Here is a 22,724-nt window from a genome sequence, read left to right as displayed (position 1 = left end):
AGGGCACAAAGCGCAAGCAACCCCAAAAGCCAGCGGCGCCCCGAATCCCACCAAACGACGATGGGAGGAGTTAATTTGACGGACCGGAAGCAGCGGCTTGGGGCTGGTTAGAGGGAGGAACTCCCTTGGATACCGGAGAGGCGTTGCCAGGTGCGAGCAAAAGCAAGCAGGTGGGGCTAAAAAATGCAGAGACGAAAAAAAATAAATGCACATCGAAATGCATAGGTTGGAGGATAATAGGGATTGTAAGGAGGAAGTAGATACATAAATAGGATGCAGCCCATGCTGATAATGAATAGAGTAAACAGCCTTGATTGTTGCTGTGTTAAGGTAAGAGCTTAATGCCGTCCTGTAAATTACTGTTGTTCTGCCAAGTGGCTGTAGATACGAAGAACATTAGCGCAGACAGTAATCCTGACACAACACATTGAAAGCGATGTTGATCTGATCAGTCCGCGGTAAGAGGATTTGTAATGACACACTTTTGTCACAAAGCAAAGAACTTACTGAGATTGGCATTCTCCCATGGTCCATCAGCCTGAAAAATAGTCCGGTATCTAGGTCCACAGTCATTTTCCTCAGCCTAATGAATTTGAACTTATTGAATTTTCAAAATATTCAGTTAAAATTTTCTTTCTTTTTTCTCTTTTTCTCTTTTTTAAAAATTCTTTTTGCAATATTCAGTATATATATAGTTCTTGTTGTAATTTATAGTTTTTATTACGATGTCTTGCAATGTACTGCTGCCCTAAAACAACAAATTTCATGACCTATGCCAGTGATATTAATTCTGACTCTCATTTCTGTAAACACCCTCCCCCTCACTTTTGAGTTTGAAAATGTAGGCACTTGATGTGCCAAGTTCACTCTCCATGTTAGAAGAATGATAAAGATGTTGGTACATGACATCAAGTTTGTAAATATATGTGGTTAGCTTTTACTTTTCCAGATAAATTAAGTAAATAAGGCAACAATGATCTGCCTTAGTATCATGCAACCTTGTCATTGCATTCTGTAACACATTGCCAGCACACAACATTTAATTTGAAGCTCTGCAATTATAGTAAATCTCTAATGATTTGTCAAGGACAGAATTTTGGCAGTGCAGGACTAGTAGGTTTTCCAGAGTTTTAGATATTATTACGCAAATAAATCTTTAATTCATTTTTTTCTAAACACTATATCATGTTTGAGTAAGTTTTCTAATAAGCAGGTAAGTTTCAATGGCATGTGGAAAATTGGAAGCTATTCCAATGGAAGAGGGCCGTGAAAGAAATGTCCCAGTGAGTTCAACAGTAATGTGGGAACATAAGAAACAGGAGCAGGAGTAGGCCATCTGGCCCATTGAGTCTACTCTGCCATTCAATAAGATCATGGCTGATTTGGCCATAAACGCATCCACACCTGTCTGCCTTCTCCCCATAACCCTTAATTCCCCGACTGTGCAAAAATCTATCCAACCTTCTCTCAAATATATTTACTGGAGTAGCCTCCACTGCTTCGTTGAGCAGAGAATTCCACAGATTCACCACCCTCTGGGAAAAGCAGTTCTTCCTTGTCCCCATCTGAAATCTACTCCCCGAATCTTGAGGCTATGTCCCCTAGTTCTAGTGTTCCTCCAAATTGGAAGGAATTTTTCGTGAGTAGGAAGGGAGCAAATATTACCGGGTGAACCAAATATTGTACCATTGGGATTCTGAATGGTCAGATGCAGGATTGTTGGAGTTTTACTGTGTATATAGCTCCTTTTAATGTATTCTGATACCTAATTACAGTATCTTTGTTGGCTACATAACTAATAATAAATACTTTATTGATCTCGAATAGCAAATTCTTTAAATAAACCTGTTGCAAAAAGATATTTATCAAAACATTTTTGGAAGCACTGTAGATGTATATCAAATTAAAGTTTTAAGAAGTCTACTTAACCGGGACTTCAGTTTGATTCTTGTCCAGTTTATCTTCCTTTCTCATAGGGTCGGGACTTCACCATGCATCGAGTTGAAGGGTGCTATTAAATGCAGCTGATGCCATGTCATCAAGTAAGCTCTTCACATGCCGGTTAGCTGATACCAGTTGATGCTTTGCTGGCATGGGGAAACTGCAAAGCAAACAGAAACACAACATATCTCGATACAGGTATTGTGAGAGTACAGAGACCATAAATGACAATGGTAATGATAAACAACAATTAACAAATATATCATCATATTGCAGGCTACTCTCCAGAAATAAGAATGTGCAAAGTAAGAATTTGTTTCTTCTTGGAATATGGTTAAACATAGAACATGCGTCTCTACCAAAGGAACTTGGTACGGGGTAAAGATGCATCTCTACCAAAGGAGGTGTAGGGCACTCCTTCCCTCCACTGGCCTGTAGGTCACCCTTGGGCAAGGTGTAACACCTGCTTAGCTTCCCCCCCCCCCCCAGAATCAGGGTCACGTGAAGCCATGGGAGCAGGTGGTAGATGGTTGTATGAGCAGGTCATATGTATTCGTACGTATCACGGGTCCTGGTTATACGACCACTGATGCCAGACAGACAATCTCTGAAGAGTTGATATTGGCTGGGGTTACCTGTCTTGTAAAGACACTGCTCAGAAGAGGGCAATGGCAAACCACTTCTGTAGAAATATTTGTCCAGAACCATCATGGTCATGGATAAACCATGTTCGCCTACATCATATGACACAGCGCATAATGATGATGATAGAACGTAGAACAGTACAGCACTAGAACAGGCTCTTTGGCCCACAATGTTGTGCTGAACCAATTAAATTAGTAGTCAAATGGCCAACTAAGCCAATCCCTTCTGCCTATACAATATCCATATCCTGCCATTTCCCTCATATTTATGTGCCTATCTAAACATCTCTTAAAAGTCCCTGATGCATCTGCCTCTGCCACCAGCCCAGGCAGTGCACTTCAGGCGCCTACCTCTTGCTGTTTTAAAATAAATAAATACAGTACAATAAAATAAACTTGCCCCTCACATTTCCTTTGAACTTACCCCCCTCACCTTAAATGCATGTCCTCTGATATTAGACATTGTTAACCCTAGGGAAAAGGTACTATCTGTCTGCTCAATGTATGCCCTCATAATCTTATAAACCTCTGTCAGATCTCTTTTCAGCTTCTGCTGCTCCAAAGAAAACAACCAAAGATTGTCCAACCTCTCATTATAGCACATGCCCTCCGATCCATACAGCATCCTAGTAAACTTCTGCAACCTCTCCAAAGCCTCAACATCCTTCATATAACAGGGCGACCAGAACTGTATGTAATACTCCTGATGTGTCTGTATAGTGTTTTGTAAAACTACAACATAACTAGAACAGGCTCTTTGGCCCACAATGTTGAGCAGAACCAATTAAATTAGTAATCAAATGGCTAACGTTTGAACTCACTGTCTCAAACATGCCATTTGCCTTCTTAACCACCCAATCAACCTACGTAGCCACTTTCAGAGAGCTGTAAACTTGAACCCCAAGCTGTGAACTTGCTCATCAACACTCATAAGGGTCTTTCCCTTTTAACAGTGTACTGTGTCTTTACACTTGACGTACCCAGGTGCAACACCAAAGTTAATATGCTGTTTATGCTCGTCCCAAGTTGTTTGAAGCCCACTTAATTCTAACGTGGAGTCAAACACAGGCTGTACATGTTATGTGAGGCAGGACATTTATTTTCATGGCACCAATCCACAATTTTAAAAACATCTATTTGCCACAGAGATATTTGAACTTTTAGACTTGTGGCCTGCTGCAACAATAACAAAATAATCTCTGATCTGACTTTCTTTTAAGTATGTAAGAATTGAGTTTGAATATGAATTATGTTTAACTGGTGTGATCCCAATCCATTGACTGTTCCCCAGAACCTTTAATGTGTTTCTTCTTTTATTGTCTTTTTCTAATTAAAAAATGTTTGTGGACTCATGTAATCTGCTTCTTAAAAATCATGTTTATCTCAAATTTTTACATTCAACTGAAATATTAACTGACTAGCAGCAAGTCTTGTCTTATTCAAGGAGTCTACACTAATGTTGAGATTTTCCCATTCTGTACCAATCCCAAGTTTTGTGCAGGTGTTGTCAATAAGCTGTAGCTTAGCTGTCAATCTTGTGTATGTGGTTCTGACATTCCAACTTGCCAATCAAAGTTCTAGTCGTCTTCTTTTCATCTTATTTTGTCTGCTTCAATGCATATGGTCCACATATTGAGTTTATTTTTCAAGGATACTTTGAAGCAATTGGACAGTGGCAGGTCAATAGCTTAATAGTTGGAGGGTGGGGGGGCAACTTCAGCTGACTTCTGGACTTGATGGCAGCAGCTTTGCTCTTCATTCTCTACACCAGTCAAGTTGGGCTAATCAATTCTGACTGCTGTATGAAGTATCACTGTCTGGTGTGGGGGCAGGGGGGGGGGTGCTACTACATAGAATTGAAGTAAGCTTCAGAGAGTTATAAAATTAGTCAGCCCCATCATGGGTACTTCAAGGACCGGTGCCTAAGAAAAGCAGCTTCCATCATTAAGGACTCTCGCTGCTCAGGACATGCCATCTTCTCATTGTTGCCATTAGTTAGGAGGTACAGAAGCCTGAAGGGACACGCTCAGTGATTTAGGAACAACTTCTTCCCCCCGCCACCCAATTTCTGAATGGACATTGAACCCATGAACACTGCCTCACTATTTTTTTTTACAATTTCTGTTTTTGCACTACTTATCTTAATTTAACTAGTATATACACATACACACCGTAATTAAACTTTTTTATATTTATCATGTATTGCATTGTGCTGCTGCCATAAAGTTAACAAATTTCATAGCATGTGCCGGTGACATTAAATCTGATTCTGATTCTCATACTAAAGTATTCTTTTAATGTTCTACAAATAAAATGTAGTCTTATGTTTATGTCACAAGCCTGGGTAAAATATATGAAAATTCTGGCTACTCATACATTAGAGCCCCATTACCCTTCCTCCACCACTGATATCAGTGGCAGGGTCCAAAGGAATGCAGATTTTGGCACTGTCTTTGTTGCAAGAGTTAATGAAAACACATTCATGGCATTAATCCATGTTTGGATTCTACTTCAGACTTTTTGGGTTTACTGCCTTGGGTTTCCTCCCTGTACCTGTGTGCCTGCTTGTTAACGTAAGACAAGGTAAAAGAGCTTCTTGTCCAATGCTAGGGTTTGGTTCATATGTGCCACAGGACTGATGAAGAGTCTCAGCCTGGAACATTGACTGTACTCGTTTCCATAGATGCTGCCTGGCCTGCTGAGTTCCTCCAGCATTTTCTGTGGATTTTCAGCATCTGCAGATTTTCTCTTGTTTGTGATTGGATGCCTATATGCCCACTGACTTGTGCATTGCACGTCTAGGACCCAAACCTCCTCCGAATTCCTCTATAGCTTTAGCAAAGGCCACAGTAGAACCAATTTCTTTGCTTTGCCATGTTCAGGCATAACAGAAGAGAGATTTACTAAGTTGTCTCCTTATTGGTATTGCTGATGGTAAGGCCCCCACATCTGGCATAGAAGCTGCTGCGAGTGATGTGTTAACTCTTTTCACACGCACACAAGTAGCATCACATCAGTCTGTGAGACATTGTGATCTGACAGCCACTCATGAATAAAATTGCAGCAACCTTGCACTGTAAATAGTCATTTTACTTTTAAAGCAATGAAAGGGGGAAGAGGTTAAGTTCTAATCAATGTGGCTTGCTCTGGCATTGAGAACTGGAAATGCTGAAATAGTCAGTTGGCCAGGCATAATCTCTGGACAGGACATAGATAACAAATAATGTCTGAGACTCCTGGTTTCATTTCAACTTTCTGACTTCATTAGGTTTTTTTTGGTTTTCATTTATTAGAGCATAAAACATTGGAGCAGAATTAGGCCATTCAACCCATTGCGTCTGCTCCACCATTCAAACATGGCTAATTTAATTTCCCTCTCAACCCCATTCTCCTGCCTTCCCCCCCAGAACCTTTAATGTCCTACTAATTAAGTACCTATCAACCTCAGCTTTGAATATACCCAGTGACTTGGCCTCCACAGCCATCTGTGGCAATGAATTTTACAGATTCACTACCATCTGGCTAAAGGAATTTCTCCTCATTGCTGTTTTAAAGGGATGTCCTCTTATTCTGAGGCTGTGCCCTTTAGTCTTAGGCTCTCCCACTATTGGCAACATCCTCTGCATATTCCCCCTTTCAATATTCAGTAGATTTGATTCTTCATTTCCCCCTTCGTTCATCTAATTTACAGCAAGTACAGGTCTGGAGCCGCCAAATGCCCTTCATACATTAACCCTTCCATTCTGGGGATCATTCTCGTAAACCTCGTGGACCCTCTCCAATGCCAGCACACTGCTTCTTAGACTGTAATGTCTGACCAATGCCTTATAAAGCCTCGGCGCTGGCAGGTTGAAGTTTGTTTTGAATTTGAGTTTTCTATTCTTTCCAGGATTGATAGAGGTGAGAACTACTATTCCACCACTCAAACCCTGCAGCAGTACAGTCCTGCACACACTGATGCTGTGACATCTCTAGCCTCCCTCTCAACTGAACGATGTGTGTCCGGTGGAAATGACAAGGTGAAATTTTTATCTTCTGAAATAGTAAAAATGGAAAGAACGTGTTTGAAGAGGACTTTACCCCAATGTGTAGTATCGAAGAGCTTTATGATATTAAATCTAATATATACATCCATGCGTGTGCATGTATATATACACACATATACATACCCATACTATCATAATGCACCTCTTTATCCCATCTCTCCCAGTTTTGTGTCTACTGTAGTATTCTTTCTAATTTATGAAGGGTAGTACAGCTAGTGTACTGTGTGTGTTGTAATGTCAATTCATCCTGAAGTGTAAATTCCACCTTATTCACTATTTGACATGGTTATTCAAAATAGGTTGCTGTTATGACATCTATAGTCTATATGTAAATTCTTGCAAATATTTATGTACCAATTTAACTCAGTACTGGAATCACATAGGTCTCATTTCCTTGCCTTGTAGATTGTAGTCATATATAACTGGAAATCTGGTGGCGTGCAGCAGAAATTTGTTGGCCATGAACATGCTGTCACCAAGGTAAGAACGGTGGCACTATACACACAGTGGTCACTTTATTCGGTACACCTGTACACCTGCTCCTTGATGCAAATATCTAATCAGCCAATCAATGTGGCAGCAACTCAATGCATAAACACACGCAGACATGGTCAAGAGATTAAGTTGTTGTTCAGACCAAACATCAGAACGGGAAAGAAATAAGTGATTTTAACTGTGAAATGATTGTTGGTGCCCAACAGGGTGATTTGAGTATTTCAGAAACTGCTGATCTCCTTGAATTTTCACTCACAAAGGTCTCTAGAATTTACAGAGAAAACAAAAAAAAAAATCCAGTGAGCGACAGTTCTGTGGGCAAAAATGTCTTGTTAATGAGAGAGATCAGGGGAGAATGGCCAGACTGGTTCAATAGTAACTCAAAATAACCATGTGTTACAACAGTGGTGTGCAGAAGAGCATCTCTGAATGCACAACACTTCAAACCTTGAAGTGGATGAGCTACAACAGCAAAGACCACACACATATACTCAGTGGCCACTTCAGGAGGTACCTAATAAAGTGACCAGTGAGTGTATTTACCAATCAAGATGCATAAGAAGAGAACTGGAGGTGTATCATGACTACATTTTCTGAGGTCAAGTTTTAAATCCTAGAGGTTAAGTTACCCATTTGTAATAGAATGACGTAGTCCTTTTGCAATGATTTTTGTTCTGAAGTATGGATCCTAAATAGGTGTGTTAAGTTTAAACTCGAAGCATGGAGGGTCATCCATTTTAATAGTCGGTCGACAACAGTATGAGTGGGAGGTCAAGGGGCTTGAGCAGTTTTAAGAGAAAGCGATTGGGTAAGAAGAGAGCGACAAGGCCTGGTGAGTAGAGAATGGGAGTCTGGGAGAGTAGGAATACACGGGCTGTGTCACAACTTGTTCCTGTTAGTCAGTACTAAAGTGTGATGTTATAGAACAGATTGGTAATTGGTGGGCATTTCTTTCTTGTGTCTTCTGATTTGCCAAAATATTTAAATCGGGGGATGTTAATACAGCTAACAAGTGCAAGTTTAAAATCTTTTTCTTTTTCAATCTTTTTATTAATTTTAGAATATATAAACAAAACATAGCAATGATACAGGTAATAGGAGATAAATTGTTACACTTACAAACAGTAATCATAAAGTCCAATATTGAAATTTGACAAAGCTCCCAATCATATAAAACTAACAACGGATGATACAAATCAAAAAAAAAAACCAAAAAAAATCCCAACCCAAAAGAAAGACAAAATTAATCAACTAAACAAAAAGACTTGGGCAAATCTAAAAGCTTAAAAATGAAAAAGAAGAAAACCTTAGTGCCGACGACTCCATTCCCCTCCAACAACAATACAGAGAAATAAAATAGGTTTGGAAATAAAGATATTACATTAAGTGAAAATGCTGAATGAATGGCCTCCAAGTTTTTTCAAACTTGATGGAAGGGTCATAAACTGCACTTCTAATTTTCTCCAAATTCAAACACAGCATAGTTTGTGAAAACCAACGAAATACCTTAGGAGGGTTAATCTCTTTCCAATTCAACAAAATAGACCTTCTAGCCATTAAAGTAAGAAATGCAATCGTTCTTCGTGATGAAGAGGTTAAATTATTTAAATCTATCATTGGTAGTCCAAAGATAGCAGTAATTGGATGCGGTTGTAAGTCTATATTTAAAACCGTTGAAATAATATCAAAAATATCTTTCCAATATTTCTGCAACAGGGGACGTGACCAAAACATGTGGGTTAGAGAAGCTATCTCGAAATGACATCTGTCACATATTGGATTAATATAAGAGTAATAACGAGATAGTTTATCTTTGGACATATGAGCCCTGTATCAACCTATGTTTAGCACACACAGAGGATGAATTCACCAACTGAAGATTTTTTTCCCATTTTTCAATCGGTATATTAATCTCAAGTTCTCTTTCCCAGTCAGCTTTAATTTTATTAGAAGCATCAGGACATAAATTCAAAATTATATCATATATGATTGCTACAACACTTTTCTGAGAGAGATTTAAATCTAAAATTTTTTCCAAAATATCCGTTGGATATGGATGTGGGAAATTAGGGGAAACAGTAATTAAAAAGTTCCTAATCTGTAAATATCTAAAAAAGTGAGATCTGGGTAAGTTATATTTATTAGAAAGTTGATAAAAAGACATAAAACAATTATCCATAAATAAATCGCGAAAAGATATTATACCTTTAATTTTCCAATCAGAGTAAGCTTGATCCATCGTGGAAGGTTGAAAAAGAAAGTTTGGCAAGATAGGGCTTGCTAGGATAAATTGAACCCAAAAAATCTCTGAAATTGAAACCATATACGTAAAGTATGCTTAACTATTGGGTTATTCATTTGTTTATATAATTTAAAAGAAGTAAAAGGAAGTGAAGTTCCTAAAACCGAACCCAAGGAAAGCCCTTGTAATGAATTAGATTCAAGATTTACCCAATGAGGATTTAAAGATACGTCCAGATCTCGTAACCAAAGTTTTAAATATCGAATATTAATTGCCCAATAATAGAATCTAAAATTCGGGAGGGCAAGCCCCCCCTCCTTTTTAGACTTCTGTAAATACCTTTTACCTAACCTAGGATTTTTATTCTGCCAAATATATGAGGAAATTTTTGAATCTACATTATCAAAAAAAGATTTTGGGATGAAAATTGGAACTGATTGGAATATATACAAAAATTTAGGCAAAATGATCATCTTAATAGCATTAATCCGACCAATCAAAGACAAAGAGATTGGCGATCATTTGGTCAATAACAGTTTAATCTGATCAATTAAAGGTAAAAAATTAGCTTTAAATAAATCTTTATATTTTTTCGTAATTGTTATCCCTAAATATATAAATGAATCATTAACCAGTTTAAATGGTAAAAATCGATAAATAGGTACATGCTTATTTAAAGGGAATAATTCACTTTTATTAAGATTCAATTTGTAACCAGAGAAGTTACTAAATTGAGCTAACAAATCTAAAATAGCAGGAATTGACTTCTCCGGGTTAGAGATGTATAACAGCAAATCATCTGCATATAACGATAACTTATGTATTTCGTTTCCACGGGTAATACCAACAATATTTGGCGAGTTACGAATAGCAATTGCTAAAGGTTCAAGAGCAATATTGAATAGCAAAGGACTAAGAGGGCAACCTTGCCTAGTGCCACGAAAAAGACGAAAAAAGGGTTTGTGCTAACCCTTATAATTATTTTAACCCTTATAAATATAATTATTTGTGCTAACCGAGGCTACCGGGGAGTAATATAACAATTTAATCCAAGATATAAATGTCAAATTAAAATTAAATTTCTCAAGAACATTAAATAAATAAGGCCATTCGACTCTGTCAAAAGCTTTCTCAGCATCTAAAGAGATAATACATTCCGGGGTGGTAAATGAAGGGGTATAAACAATATTCATTAACCTCCTAATATTAAAGGATGAATAGTGATTCTTAATGAATCCGGTTTGATCCATAGAAATAATTTGAGGTAACATCTTCTCCAATCTAGTTGCTAGAATTTTTGAAAAAATTTTAGAGTCTACATTCAAAAGAGATATCGGTCTGTATGATGAACAATCAGTAGGATCTTTATTCTTTTTAAGAATTAAGGAAATAGAGGCTTCATAAAACGATTGTGGTAATTTACCTAAACTGATTGCTTCCTTGAATATTCTAGACAACTTGGGGGAAAGAATGGAGGAAAAAAATTTTTTAAATTCCACTGTAAACCCATCCGGACCGGGTGCTTTACCGGAATTCAAAGATGAGATTGCAGTTATTATTTCTTCCTCTGAAATGGAAGTTTCTAATGATAGGGACTCTTCGAGTGATAATTTCGGAAAACTCAATTTACTTAAAAAGTCATGCATAAAATTAGAATCATGGGGAAAATCGGAGTGATATAAAGAGGTATAGAATTCTTGAAAGGTTTGATTTATCCCAGCATGATCCACTGTGAAAGTATCATCCTGTTTACGAATCTTAGTAATTTGACGTTTAACCGAATCAAATTTCAAATGGTTAGCCAGTAATTTACCCAACTTATCACTATGAATATAAAAATCACTCCTAGTTCTCATTAACTGATTTTCGATGGAGGATGTTAATAATAAGCTATGTTCCAATTGGAGTTCAATATGTTTGTACAGCTCCTTACTGGGAGAAATAGCATTTTTTATCGACTTCTTCAATTTTATCAACCAACAAAAGTATTTCATTGTTAACACGATTTTTCAAACCAGCCGAATAGGAAATGATCTGACCACGGATATAAGCTTTAAAGGCATCCCAAACAGTTCCACTGGAAACTTCGTCCGTAGTATTAGTTGAAAAAAAGAAATCGATCTGCTGCTTTATAAATTTGACAAAATCTTGATTTTGAAGCAAAATAGGGTTAAATCACCATTGTCGGCTAGTACAGGAGGTGTCCATTAACTTGATGGAAAGTTTCAGTGGAGCATGATCTGAAATAACAATACTGTCATAATTACAATCAAGTACATATGGAATCAAACGGGAGTCAATCAAAAAATAATCAATTCGGGAAAAAGAACGATGAACATGTGAAAAAAAGGAGAATTCCTTGTCATTTGGATGTAGAAATCTCCAAATTTTTAAAATCCCAGAATCCAACATAAAAGAATTAATAATAGTAGCTGACTTATTCGGTAAAGCCGGACTAGCTATGGATCTGTCCAACATGGGATTCAGACATAAATTAAAATCACCACCCATTAGCAACATATACTCGTTTAAGTTAGGAAAGGAAGTGAATAGTTGTTTAAAAAATTCAGGGTAATCCACATTCGGATTGATTTCCTTTCGTCAACTGCAAATCTCGAGTTTAGAGAAATGAGTACGAGATCTAGAACCAAAAATAGGAAAGACGCTGATGGGAATGGAGCAAAGAAGAAAAGTGATTCTAAACAAACGGAATTAACTTAGGAAGTTATGGAGGAAATGTTTGAGCAGCAGTGGATAAAGTTATCTGATAGTTTATCTGCTCAATTTGAACAACATCGCCAAAGCCTCACTGAAGATTTAAAATCAATCACGGACCCTTTGAAATCCCTGGATTCTGATGTTCAGAAACACGATGCCAAAATTTCTGAACTGGATACTAAATCTCAGAAGACGGACACAAAAGTCGAGATCTTAGAGAAGAATCTAGCTTCGACTACTAAACAACTCCAACAACTTAAATCCAAAGTTATTGATCTCGAGAATCAATCGAGAAGACAAAACTTACGTTTAATCGGTTTACCAGAGGATGTTGGGGCTGGAGATCCTGCAATATTCTTTGCTCAACTTTTAAAGGATTCGTTCGGTTCAGTTTTTCCCAATGATCCTCCATTACTCGACCGCGCCCATCGTATACCGTGGACAAAGTCGGCAGCGATTGCTTCTAAACCTAGACCAGTTATTCTTCGTTTCCATTATGTCAATGTTAAAGAACAACTTCTCCAGGTTGCTCGTCAACAAGGGATGATCAAGTATCGCCAGCATTCCTCCAGGATAGTTCAAGATTACAGTCCTGAAGTGATGAAGGAACGACTAACTTTTAAACCTCTAATGTCGGAGTGCTATCAAAAAAATCTCAAACCGGCACTATTGTATCCTGCACGTCTCAGAATCTCTCTTCCCGATGGAAATCGTTGTGTTTTCCATTCTACGACTGCTGCCCGAAGCTTTTTGGATGATAAGTTCCCTTCTGATACAGATACCCTCTCTTAATCTGTGTCGGGTGCTTCCAGCACCAATTTTTTTTTCTTCTGGTGTTTTCTTTATAAAATGAACCTCTTATTATCGCGCGATGAAGGTTTATTTTAAGTCTAAGATTTTTGTTCTTTATTTACTACTATAGTTGTTATTCTTTAACTTATATAGATTATTTATCTTCTGTAAATTAACATCAGTTTTTTTTAGTTAACCTTTTGTTTTAACTTTTCCTTTTCCGTTATTATTTATGATATGATTCGACGATCATTTTTAGTTATATGTTTCCTACTTTTGGTTTTTGCATAATCAAAATGGCGACTTGTCTTTCTTTTTGCTTAACCTCCTTTGTTTCTTTTTCAGGACGCCATGTTCCTATGCTTCTTCTTCCCATAATCCTCCTTTCATTTTAGAAGCGATTTTTTAATTTATTTGTTTATAACTAATTATATGTACTGACTGTTTTTTAAATTTATATATTTTACTAATTTTTATTATGTAGATCAATTATTATATTGGTTATTTTTTACATGCATTAGTTTCTGGGAAGTCTTTTATCTAACATATATTTTTGGAGTTGCCCCCTGCAGAAATGGGGTTAGAATTAGTTTTAGTTAGAGCTTCCTTCAGCCATTTCTGGCTTAGTTCGGGGTTCTTGGGGATGGGGGGGTGGGTCAGTCTTTTCCTTTAATTTTTTCTATTGGGCTGTTTCAGAACTACCAAGATGTCCGCAGTGTCGAGATTTCCGGTTCCTCTCTAATCATGTATTCCTCTTCCGGTTTTATGAGCTCACATTGTGGTTAACCCCTTTCTCACCAAAGGGTTAACTCTTAATTATGGCTCATACTATTAATTTTGTTTCTTGGAACACAAATGGTTTAAACCATCCTATAAAACGGAAAAAGGTTTTCCAAATGTTCCAAAGACTGAATGCTCATATTATTTTTGCACAAGAGACTCATGTAAGGAAAGAGGGTAATCAACGCTTCTTTAAGTTTTGGAAAAAGCAACAATACCACTCAAATGCTCAAGCCAAAATTAAAGGCGTTTCAATTTTTATTGATCCTTCAATTACATTTATTCATCAAGACATTATTTCGGATCCTAATGGCAGATTTTTGTTAATTACTGGGGTACTTTTTAATAAAAAGTTTAAAATCTAAAGCAACTTATTAAATAGAACCCAGTTGGCTGGGCAGTTGATGTGTCTTAGGTGCAATGTCAGAACTAGTGAACTCCATATGTGGAATAAATCTCAGCAGGTCAGGCAGCATCTGTTAACCATATAACAATTACAGCACGGAAACAGGCCATCTCGGCCCTTCTAGTCCGTGCTGAACTCTTATTCTCACCTAGTCCCACTGACCTGCACTCAGCCCATAACCCTTCATTCCTTTCCTGTCCATATAGCTGTCCAATTTAACTTTAAACGACAACATCGAACCTACCTCAACCACTTCTGCTGGAAGCTCGTTCCACACAGCTACCACTCTCTGAGTAAAGAAGTTCCCCCTCATGTTACCCCTAATTTTTTGCCCTTTAACTCTCCACTCATGTCCTCTTGTTTGAATCTCCTCCATTCTCAATGGAAAAAGCCTATCCATGTCAACTTTATCTATCCCCCTCATAATTTTAAGTATCTCTATCAAGTCCCCCCTCAACCTTCTCCGTTCCAAAGAATAAAGACCCAACTTGTTCAACCTTTCTCTGTAACTTAGGTGATGAAACCCAGGTAACGTTCTAGTAGATCTTCTCTGTACTCTCTCTATTTTGTTGATACTCTCTCTATTTTGTTGGTACTCTATTTTGTTAGGAGAGAAGAGTTCATGTTTCAGGTCAAAGACCCTTCACCTGAACTGGGAAGGAGACAAAATAGGTTCTTTAAGCTGCAGAAAGAATTGGAGAGGGGGTATGTGTCTGCTGGGTAAACCATGGTAACTGTGCGATTAAGCTAAGCACAAGGTTATTTTGTCAGTTGGGCAGTGGGAGCATTTGATGAGTGAGGGCATAGAGAAAAGATTGTAGAGTTGTAAACTGCAGCACAGGATGACATGCCCAATAGGCAAATAGGGCACGTCCTCCACTTCCAGAGGAAAAAAAACATACTCGCTGAGCCACTGTCACAGATAGACAACTGATACAAACAAAGGAAACAAGTTAAGTGAAGTTGTAGAATTCATTATTAAGTACAGAGGCTGCAGACCTCCCAGACAGGAGATGAGATGTTGTCCCTCAAGACTGGACTTAGTCTCATTGTAACAAAGACCAACAAATCACTTTAATTCTCGTTCCCACTCCCACTCTGACGTACCAATGGTGACAACAAAGCCTACTCCCATTTGGATAAGCAGGGCAGCGCTGTGAGGAACATATTTTTTGATTTCTCAAGTGCCTTCAATACCATACAGCCCTCAATGCTGGGGGAAAAGCTCCGTTCAATGCAGATTGGCACTTCCATTGTATCTTGGATAATGGACTACCTGACTAGCAGACCACAGTTTGTGCAGCTTCAGAGCTGTGTGTCAGACATGGCTACAAGCAGCACTGGGGCCCCACAGGGGACTGTATTGGCTCCCTTCCTGTTTACCTTTTATACCTTGGACTTTAGATACAACACTGAGTTATGTCATCTGCAGAAATTCTCAGCAATAGTTGGGTGTATAAAAGGAGGATGGAAGCCCTGGTGGAGGACTTTGTTAAATAGTGCAAGCTAAATCATCTGCAGCTCAACATTAGTAAGACAAGGGAGATGGTGATGGACTTTAGGAAGGCTAAGCCTGCACTGCTGCCTGATGCTGGGGACGTGGATCTGATGTGAATCTACATGTACCTGGGGTCTGAACCTGGATGACAAACTTAAGTGGAGCACCAACACAGAGACTGTGTGCAAAAAGGGCCAGAGTTGCCTCTACTTCCTGAGGAGACTGAGGTCCTTTAGAGCATGCAGGCCTCTCCTTCACATGTTGTACCAGTCTGTTGTTGCCAGTACAATCTTCTATGCGGTGGTGTGCTGGGGCAATGGCATCAACATGGGTGAGGCCAACAGGCTCAGTACACTGATGAGAAAGGCTGGCTCTGTTGTAGGAGTCAAACTGGACACAGTGGAGGCTGTGGTAGAACAAACAACCCCATGGAAAATCCTGGCAATTCTGGACAATGTTTCTCACCCTCTGTATGCCACCTTGGCTTAACAGAGGAGCACTTTTAGTAATAGACTAAGACAACTGCACTGCTCCAAAGAGCGCTATATGAGGTCATTCTTACCCTCGGCCATTAGGTTCTATAATGAGTCAACCTATAGCCAGGGAAGTGATGACTCCCTCCTGTTAAACTGTTTGGGGCAACTTATTTTTCACTTTCTACTTTTCTTCTAATGTTTATATCTGTGCACTTGTAATGCTACTGTGACATTGTAATTTCCTTTGGGATTAATAACTTGTATATTTATCTACCATTCTATGGTGCAGTCTTAAACTGAAGTACTTGTCACAAAAACACTGCCTATTCTAAAAGTTGTCATAACTAATCTAAAGAGCAGTATTACTATATTTCCAAGGATAGACATCAACTATGGCCTCACTAATCTTCTAGTTTCTTCAAATCAGTTAATATTTATAAACAGTGATATCCATGTTGAAAAAAAGTAATGTTTACAACCCTCTACATTCTTCCTTACTTATCTTATTATGTGTTTTAAATGTGTGTTTTGTTTCTTATATACAAATTTTCAATTGAATAGAATCCATGATTTCGCTCCTGCTTTCTGCTTTAGTGTACCTTTTCCTGACTATGAAATGACATGACAACTTGCACAGGCCTGAGAGCTGGCCTGCAGCTTTCCCCTGCCTTCATGAAAACAAATAATTTTTCTTGTAACCCTTGGGCTCAGCCAGCACATGTTCGTCTAGGAGAAAACAACTTCTGGCCCTGCCAAACTGAGAAATCTTGTTTGTGTGGATGCTGCATGATGTGTTGCCCGGTTACAAATCTGCATCGCAAGATATCAAACAGTACACAATATGCGATTAAACGATTGATCTTTATAATTCTTAATTTGACTATAGGGTTAGTAAAGAAACAAAAAAAAGGGCCTATTCTCATAAAACAGTCTATTGCGCATCGTTGGAGCTCACTGTTCGTTCATTTGTTCCCGTCAACCTCCAAGCGTAGCCGGCCATCGACCCCTCAGTCCACTCTGTCCGGTGGTCTTCCGACTCTCTCCATTCACGTCCTCTCTCTCCATTGCACCCCGACGAAAGACCACGAAAATCTCTCTTCCAGACTCTCAAGAGAGAACAACATTTCTCCCATTGGATAGCCTCTGCATTCCAAAGCCCCATTATCTCTGGTCATAACCCAAACATTGCTGCTACAGAGAAACCATTACCTTAGCAGTGGAACATTACATAGAAGCCATTACATTAGCCTTGGCAGTGAAACCTTACAGCGTGTTACATTCTCTATAACTATGCAGGGAATGTGCACACATCTTTTCTTAACAAATAAAATAGATGGGGGAGGACATAGAGGGTTAGAAACTTTGGTCATGTCCCATAAGTATGCTCAAACTGCTCAAGTCCAGCCACCTTATTAGATTGTCACCAAAACCCCTCATTTGAAGATTAATATTAGTGTTGAGACTAACTTTGATTTGGGGCAATTGCACTTCAGGCGGCCTCTAAACATTTCTCCGTTTTCATTTCTATTTCCTATTTTGAAATCATAAACCACAATGGATTCCCAGTATCATCTTTAATAAGTAACTTGGACTAGATTAAGAAAAATATTTCTTCTGTGCTGTTGTCAGCTGAGGTATTATTGTCAATAGAAACTGCTAAATAGAGATGACTGATAAGACAGAGGTCATGTTACTGTGTCTTGTGATGTCAATTGACACACATTTGTTATTTTCATAAACATCTAATTTTAAGATTTTGAGCAGTTTTATTGAGCTGTATGATGAAGCTGATGTGTGAGAAGGTCATCTGGTCCAATTTAATGCATATGCTCTGTTTTTGCATTTGTTGAATGTGCATATGACATGCGTAAAGCTGCCAAATAGTGCAAGATTTTCTAATTTGTCAGCTGTTATTTCCAACTGTTTACTCGGAGATTAAGGGGTGAAGTAGGTGAGAGTGCAAGATAGTCAGTGGTAGTTTGAAATCCATTCTTACATTGAAATGACGTACGGCAGTGTGTTCGGTCACAGCGCCTTCTACGGAGTCAACAAAAAGTGCTACTGTTTTTTAAAAAGTATTTTTAATGATCGCAAGATCCTACAATACATCAAGAACTTAAAGTACTACAGGTCTACCCCTTCAGCGAGTTCCTCCCTGATGGAGAAAATGCAGACATCCCACCCTGCAAAAACTCATTTCAGGGAGGTAGCACCATCAATTTGCGGGAGACTCCCGGAACTTCCGGGAGAGGTGGGATGTCTGCAATACAGTAGCTCCTTAACAGCTAGTTTAAATAACACACATCAAAGTTGCTGGTGAACGCAGCAGGCCAGGCAGCATCTCTAGGAAGAGGTACAGTCGACGTTTCAGGCCGAGACCCTTCGTCAGGACTAACTGAAGGAAGAGTTAGTAAGAGATTTGAAAGGGGGAGGGGGAGCTCCAAAATGATAGGAGAAGACAGGAGGGGGAGGGATGGAGCCAAGAGCTGGACAGGTGATTGGCAAAAGGGATATGAGAGGATCATGGGACAGGAGGCCCGGGGAGAAAGACGGGGGGGCGGGGGAGGGGAACGCAGAGGATGAGTCAGGGTTATAGTCAGAGGGAGAAAATCTATTTTATTTGTTAAGAAAAGATGTGTGCACATTCCCTGCATAGTTATAGAGAATGTAACACGCTGTAAGGTTTCACTGCCAAGGCTAATGTAATGGTTTCTATGTAATGTTCCACTGCTAAGGTAATAGTTTCTCTGTAGCAGCAATGTTTGGGTTATGACCAGAGATAATGGGGCTTTGGAATGCAGAGGCTCTTGGCTCCATCCCTCCCCCTCCTGTCTTCTCCTATCATTTTGGATCTCCCTCTCCCCCTCCCACTTTCAAATCTCTTACTAACTTTTCCTTCAGTTAGTCCTGACGAAGGGTCTCAGCCTGAAACGTCGACTGTACCTCTTCCTAGAGATGCTGCCTGGCCTGCTGCGTTCACCAGCAACTTTGATGTGTGTTGCTTGAATTTCCAGCATCTGCAGAATTCCTGTTGTAGTTTAAATAACATTAGGTATGCTAATGAACGAATGACACCTGTTAAACTCACCTCAACATGTCTTTTACAGTCTTAACCCACCATGGGCAACAGAAAAGTCACTGTTGCAAACAGTGCAGCGAGCAACACTGTCATTATTTTTTACCCCTCTTAGGCAGGGGTACACTTTAGGGTAGTCTGGGGTGATGTACGTTTTATATTTTCTTTTTTTTGGAACACTGTGCCATGGCACGCGCTCTCTCTCTCTCTCTCTCTCTCGTGGTCTCGGTCGGTCTCTCTCTCTCTCTCTCTCGCGCTCGCTCTCTCGCTCTGTCTTGCTCTCGTGCTCTCTTGCTTGCTCTCTCTCAAAACAATTGATTTCCGGGATATTGTATATAATTTGCGGGCATCAGGGAGCCACTATTAATATGCAGGAGACTCCCGGAACTTCCAGGAGAGGTGGGATGTCTGAAAATGAAGGAGCTGCGCAGGATGCTGCTGTCTGAGTCAAAGGAGGCTCACAGTCTACTAGCGAGTGACCACCTTGTTTGCTTTTCTTGTTATCACCAGGTCCTTTTGGACCTTGTTTACGTGGAATGCTGCAAGTCCAATTTACCGGTTTATTGGCGAGAGCAGGGGTGGATTGCATGGGAGCTGCATGGCCTTGTTCATAGTGAGGACCAGGCCTAAAGCAGACATCCCACCTCTTCCGGAAGTTCCGGGAGTTTCCCGCATATCGGTAGTGGCTCCCTGACGCCCAGAAATTATATACAATATCCCGGAAATAGATTTTTTGGAGAGGGGGAGTGAGCATCCTGATTGGTTTCTCTTTGTGCTAAGAGTGGTCCCCAACCGCGAGGAAACAATACGATTTGGCGATATGAGTCAGCTGCACCTTTCCTCATTCCCTGTCATGCTCTGTTTAATTTTAATGCACGCGAGGTCATCAGTGACCCACGACGTGCAAATGAATGGGTCCATGACCCATTTGTGAATGTCTCCGGTGAATCATCCACGTCAGCGCGGGAAAAAGATCAACTCCTCGAGCTTGCAAATGACAGCTGGCTGAAAAGTATGTTTGACATAACATCTCTGTCGGCATTCTGGATCAAAGTCAATGCTGAATATCCTGAGATAGCCATGGAAGCACTGAAAACGTTGCTTCCATTTCCAACATATTTCTGCGGAGCGGAGTTTTCTGCAATGAATGCAATGAAAACTAAATTGCGGAATAGACCGGACATAAGGAACCCCCTTCGAGTATCGCTGTCTCCCATCACCCCTCAATGCAGGAAAACAAGCCCAGGGCTCCCACTGATTCAGCAATATTGGTGTGTTGCAATGATTTTATATGTTCATACGAGGAAAATATGCGCTGTGTGTTTAATATCCAAATGTTATGATGCTATTGACTTATAAGTGACTTATCAGTGGTCCCCAACCTCCGGGCCGCGAAGAGTACAGTGGTGGCCGGAACGCACCCAGCACATCTATAAGAAAAAAGCCAAAATAAACAAGCTAATTGACTAGGTGCCGCCTGGCACTGAAATGTCGGCCCAGATCAGAGGCGATTGCCGATTGCTTTGTCTCTAATCTGGGCCGACATTTACGTGCCGGGCGGCACCTAATCAATTAGCTTGTTTATTTCGGCTTTTTTCTTAAAGATGTGCTGGGTGCTTTCTGGCTACCACTGTACTGCTGCATTCTTTGCGGCCTGGAGGTTTGGGACCACTGTTATAATTTGACTTATCACTACATTCATGCGAGGAAAATATGCACTGTGTGTTTAATATTAAATTCGTTAGATAAACCCCTTTAGAAGCGAAATTGAGTGTATTAGCCTCTTGCAAGTGACTTATAGTTGACTTACTACCTGTATTCCGGTCGTATTTAACAACCCCCCCCCCCCCCACCGGGTCAGCCGGTGTGCAAGAATATTGTCAATATTAAACTGGTGCGCGGTGCAGAAAGGGTTGGGGACCCCTGATTTAAACTAGCTGGCTAGCTGCCAAGGAGCTACACTATTGCTGTCCTACATGATGAGGCCAAACTCCCTGAAGACTTGCTTAAAGTTGTAATAGAATAAACATAATATAAGTACATATTTTAATGTCACATTTTCTGCATATACCCAACTTGGTTTACAGATTAGACAAAATCACTAAACAAAGTATTACATACACCCTTGGAGGTCGATGGGGGGTGGGGGGGATATGGGGTTGCAGGGGGCGGGGGTGCTACTTCCCTGAAATGAGTTTTTGCGGGTGGGATGTCTGGCCTAAAGCCATGGTGTTGCCTGTTTACATTTGCCAGGGGCGGTGTGGTGCAGCGTCCAGGCTGGAGTCAGTGGCTCTCCCCCACCCCAGTGTTTGCTCAACAGACGACTAGCTCTGCTGTAGTCAACTGCAAACTTCGGCGTCATTAAATGGATTCAAGGCGTCAAGCCACAGTGTTGCCTGTTTATAGCTGCCAGAGAGAGGCTTCAGAGCTAGTGCACTCTACCGGGAGTGGCTTGAGTTTGGACTCTTTTACTGAGTGGCTGTATCGTTCTATCTTTATATGTGCTGTCTATGCTTTGTTCTGTGTGTGACTGTTGGTACTGTTTTGCACCTTGGACCTGGAGTCAAGCTGTCTCGTTTGGCTGTATTTATGATTATTCATGTGTGGTTGAATGACATTAAACTTGAATTGAATTGAATGTGAGTATTTTAAATTATGCCTCTCATTTCATTTCAGGTAACCTGCAACTTTCAGTCAAGTAGAATCTTCAGCGCTTCACGTGATAAAACTGCTCTGATGTGGGATGTGGATTGTAAAACTGGACCGCTGCAGGAGTTTACTGGCCATGCACTGGGGGTATCAGGCCTAGCTGTGAGCCCAGGTTTGGATATTGGAAGCTATTGTTCTCTGTAGCACCTTAGTGTTTTTATTTTGTTGTTGAGTACATTGCCATAGTATATTTGAATAGGGTAGATTGAGGGTCAGGAGAAAATTCAAAATGGGGTTGAATGCCAAGATAAGCGGATTATGCTTGATTATGCTTCAGTTAGATAAGATACAGGTGTCCCCCGCTTTATGAAAGTTGCTTTACGCCACTTCTCTTTTCCGAAAGACCTACATTAGTACCTGTTTTCACTAACCGAAAGAAATCCGAAGAGGATTTTTGCTTTTATGAAAAAAGGCGCCCGCTTTAAACTCGTGTTTACCCCTTGAAAGACTCCCATGACTGTGAAGCCTTGCGCGGGCAGGTGTGTGAGCATGCGTGTACGTGCGCGGGCAGGTGTGTGAGCATGCGTGTACGTGCGCGGGCAGGTGTGTGAGCATGCGTGTACGTGCGCGGGCAGGTGTGTGAGCATGCGTGTACATGCGCGGGCAGGTGTGTGAGCATGCGTGTACGTGAGCATGCGTGTACGTGCGCGGGCAGGTGTGTGAGCATGCGTGTACGTGAGCATGCGTGTACGTGCACGGGCAGGTGTGTGAGCATGCGTGTACGTGCGCGGGCACGTGTGTGAGCATGCGTGTACGTGAGCATGCGTGTACATGCGCATGCGTGTACGTGCGCGGGCAGGTGTGTGAGCATGTGTGTACATGCGCAGGCAGGTGTGTGAGCATGCGTGTACGTGAGCATGCGTGTACGTGAGCATGCGTGTACGTGAGCATGCGTGTACGT

The 22,724-nt window shown here is 40.2% G+C and overlaps 1 protein-coding gene across 2 annotated transcripts in view; it reads left to right on the top strand.

Moving 5' to 3' along the window:
- Nucleotides 1-166: 166 nt before the first annotated feature.
- The window catches only part of wdr31 (WD repeat domain 31), a 61,385-nt gene continuing 38,827 nt past the window's right edge, over nt 167-22,724 (top strand). For both annotated transcript variants that reach the window (XM_063073174.1, XM_063073173.1), the window contains exons 1-5: nt 167-330; nt 1,977-2,139; nt 6,475-6,604; nt 7,037-7,111; nt 21,791-21,935. In XM_063073174.1, the coding sequence (XP_062929244.1) occupies nt 2,093-2,139; nt 6,475-6,604; nt 7,037-7,111; nt 21,791-21,935 (397 nt within the window). In that variant the 5' untranslated portion in view covers nt 167-330; nt 1,977-2,092. The remainder of the gene's footprint in view (nt 331-1,976; nt 2,140-6,474; nt 6,605-7,036; nt 7,112-21,790; nt 21,936-22,724) is intronic.

The sequence above is a fragment of the Mobula hypostoma genome, chromosome 21, assembly GCF_963921235.1.
Source record: "Mobula hypostoma chromosome 21, sMobHyp1.1, whole genome shotgun sequence".
Taxonomy (NCBI): domain Eukaryota; kingdom Metazoa; phylum Chordata; class Chondrichthyes; order Myliobatiformes; family Myliobatidae; genus Mobula; species Mobula hypostoma.
Note: the sequence above shows the minus strand (reverse complement) of the source record. Positions and strands in the feature narration are given on the sequence as shown.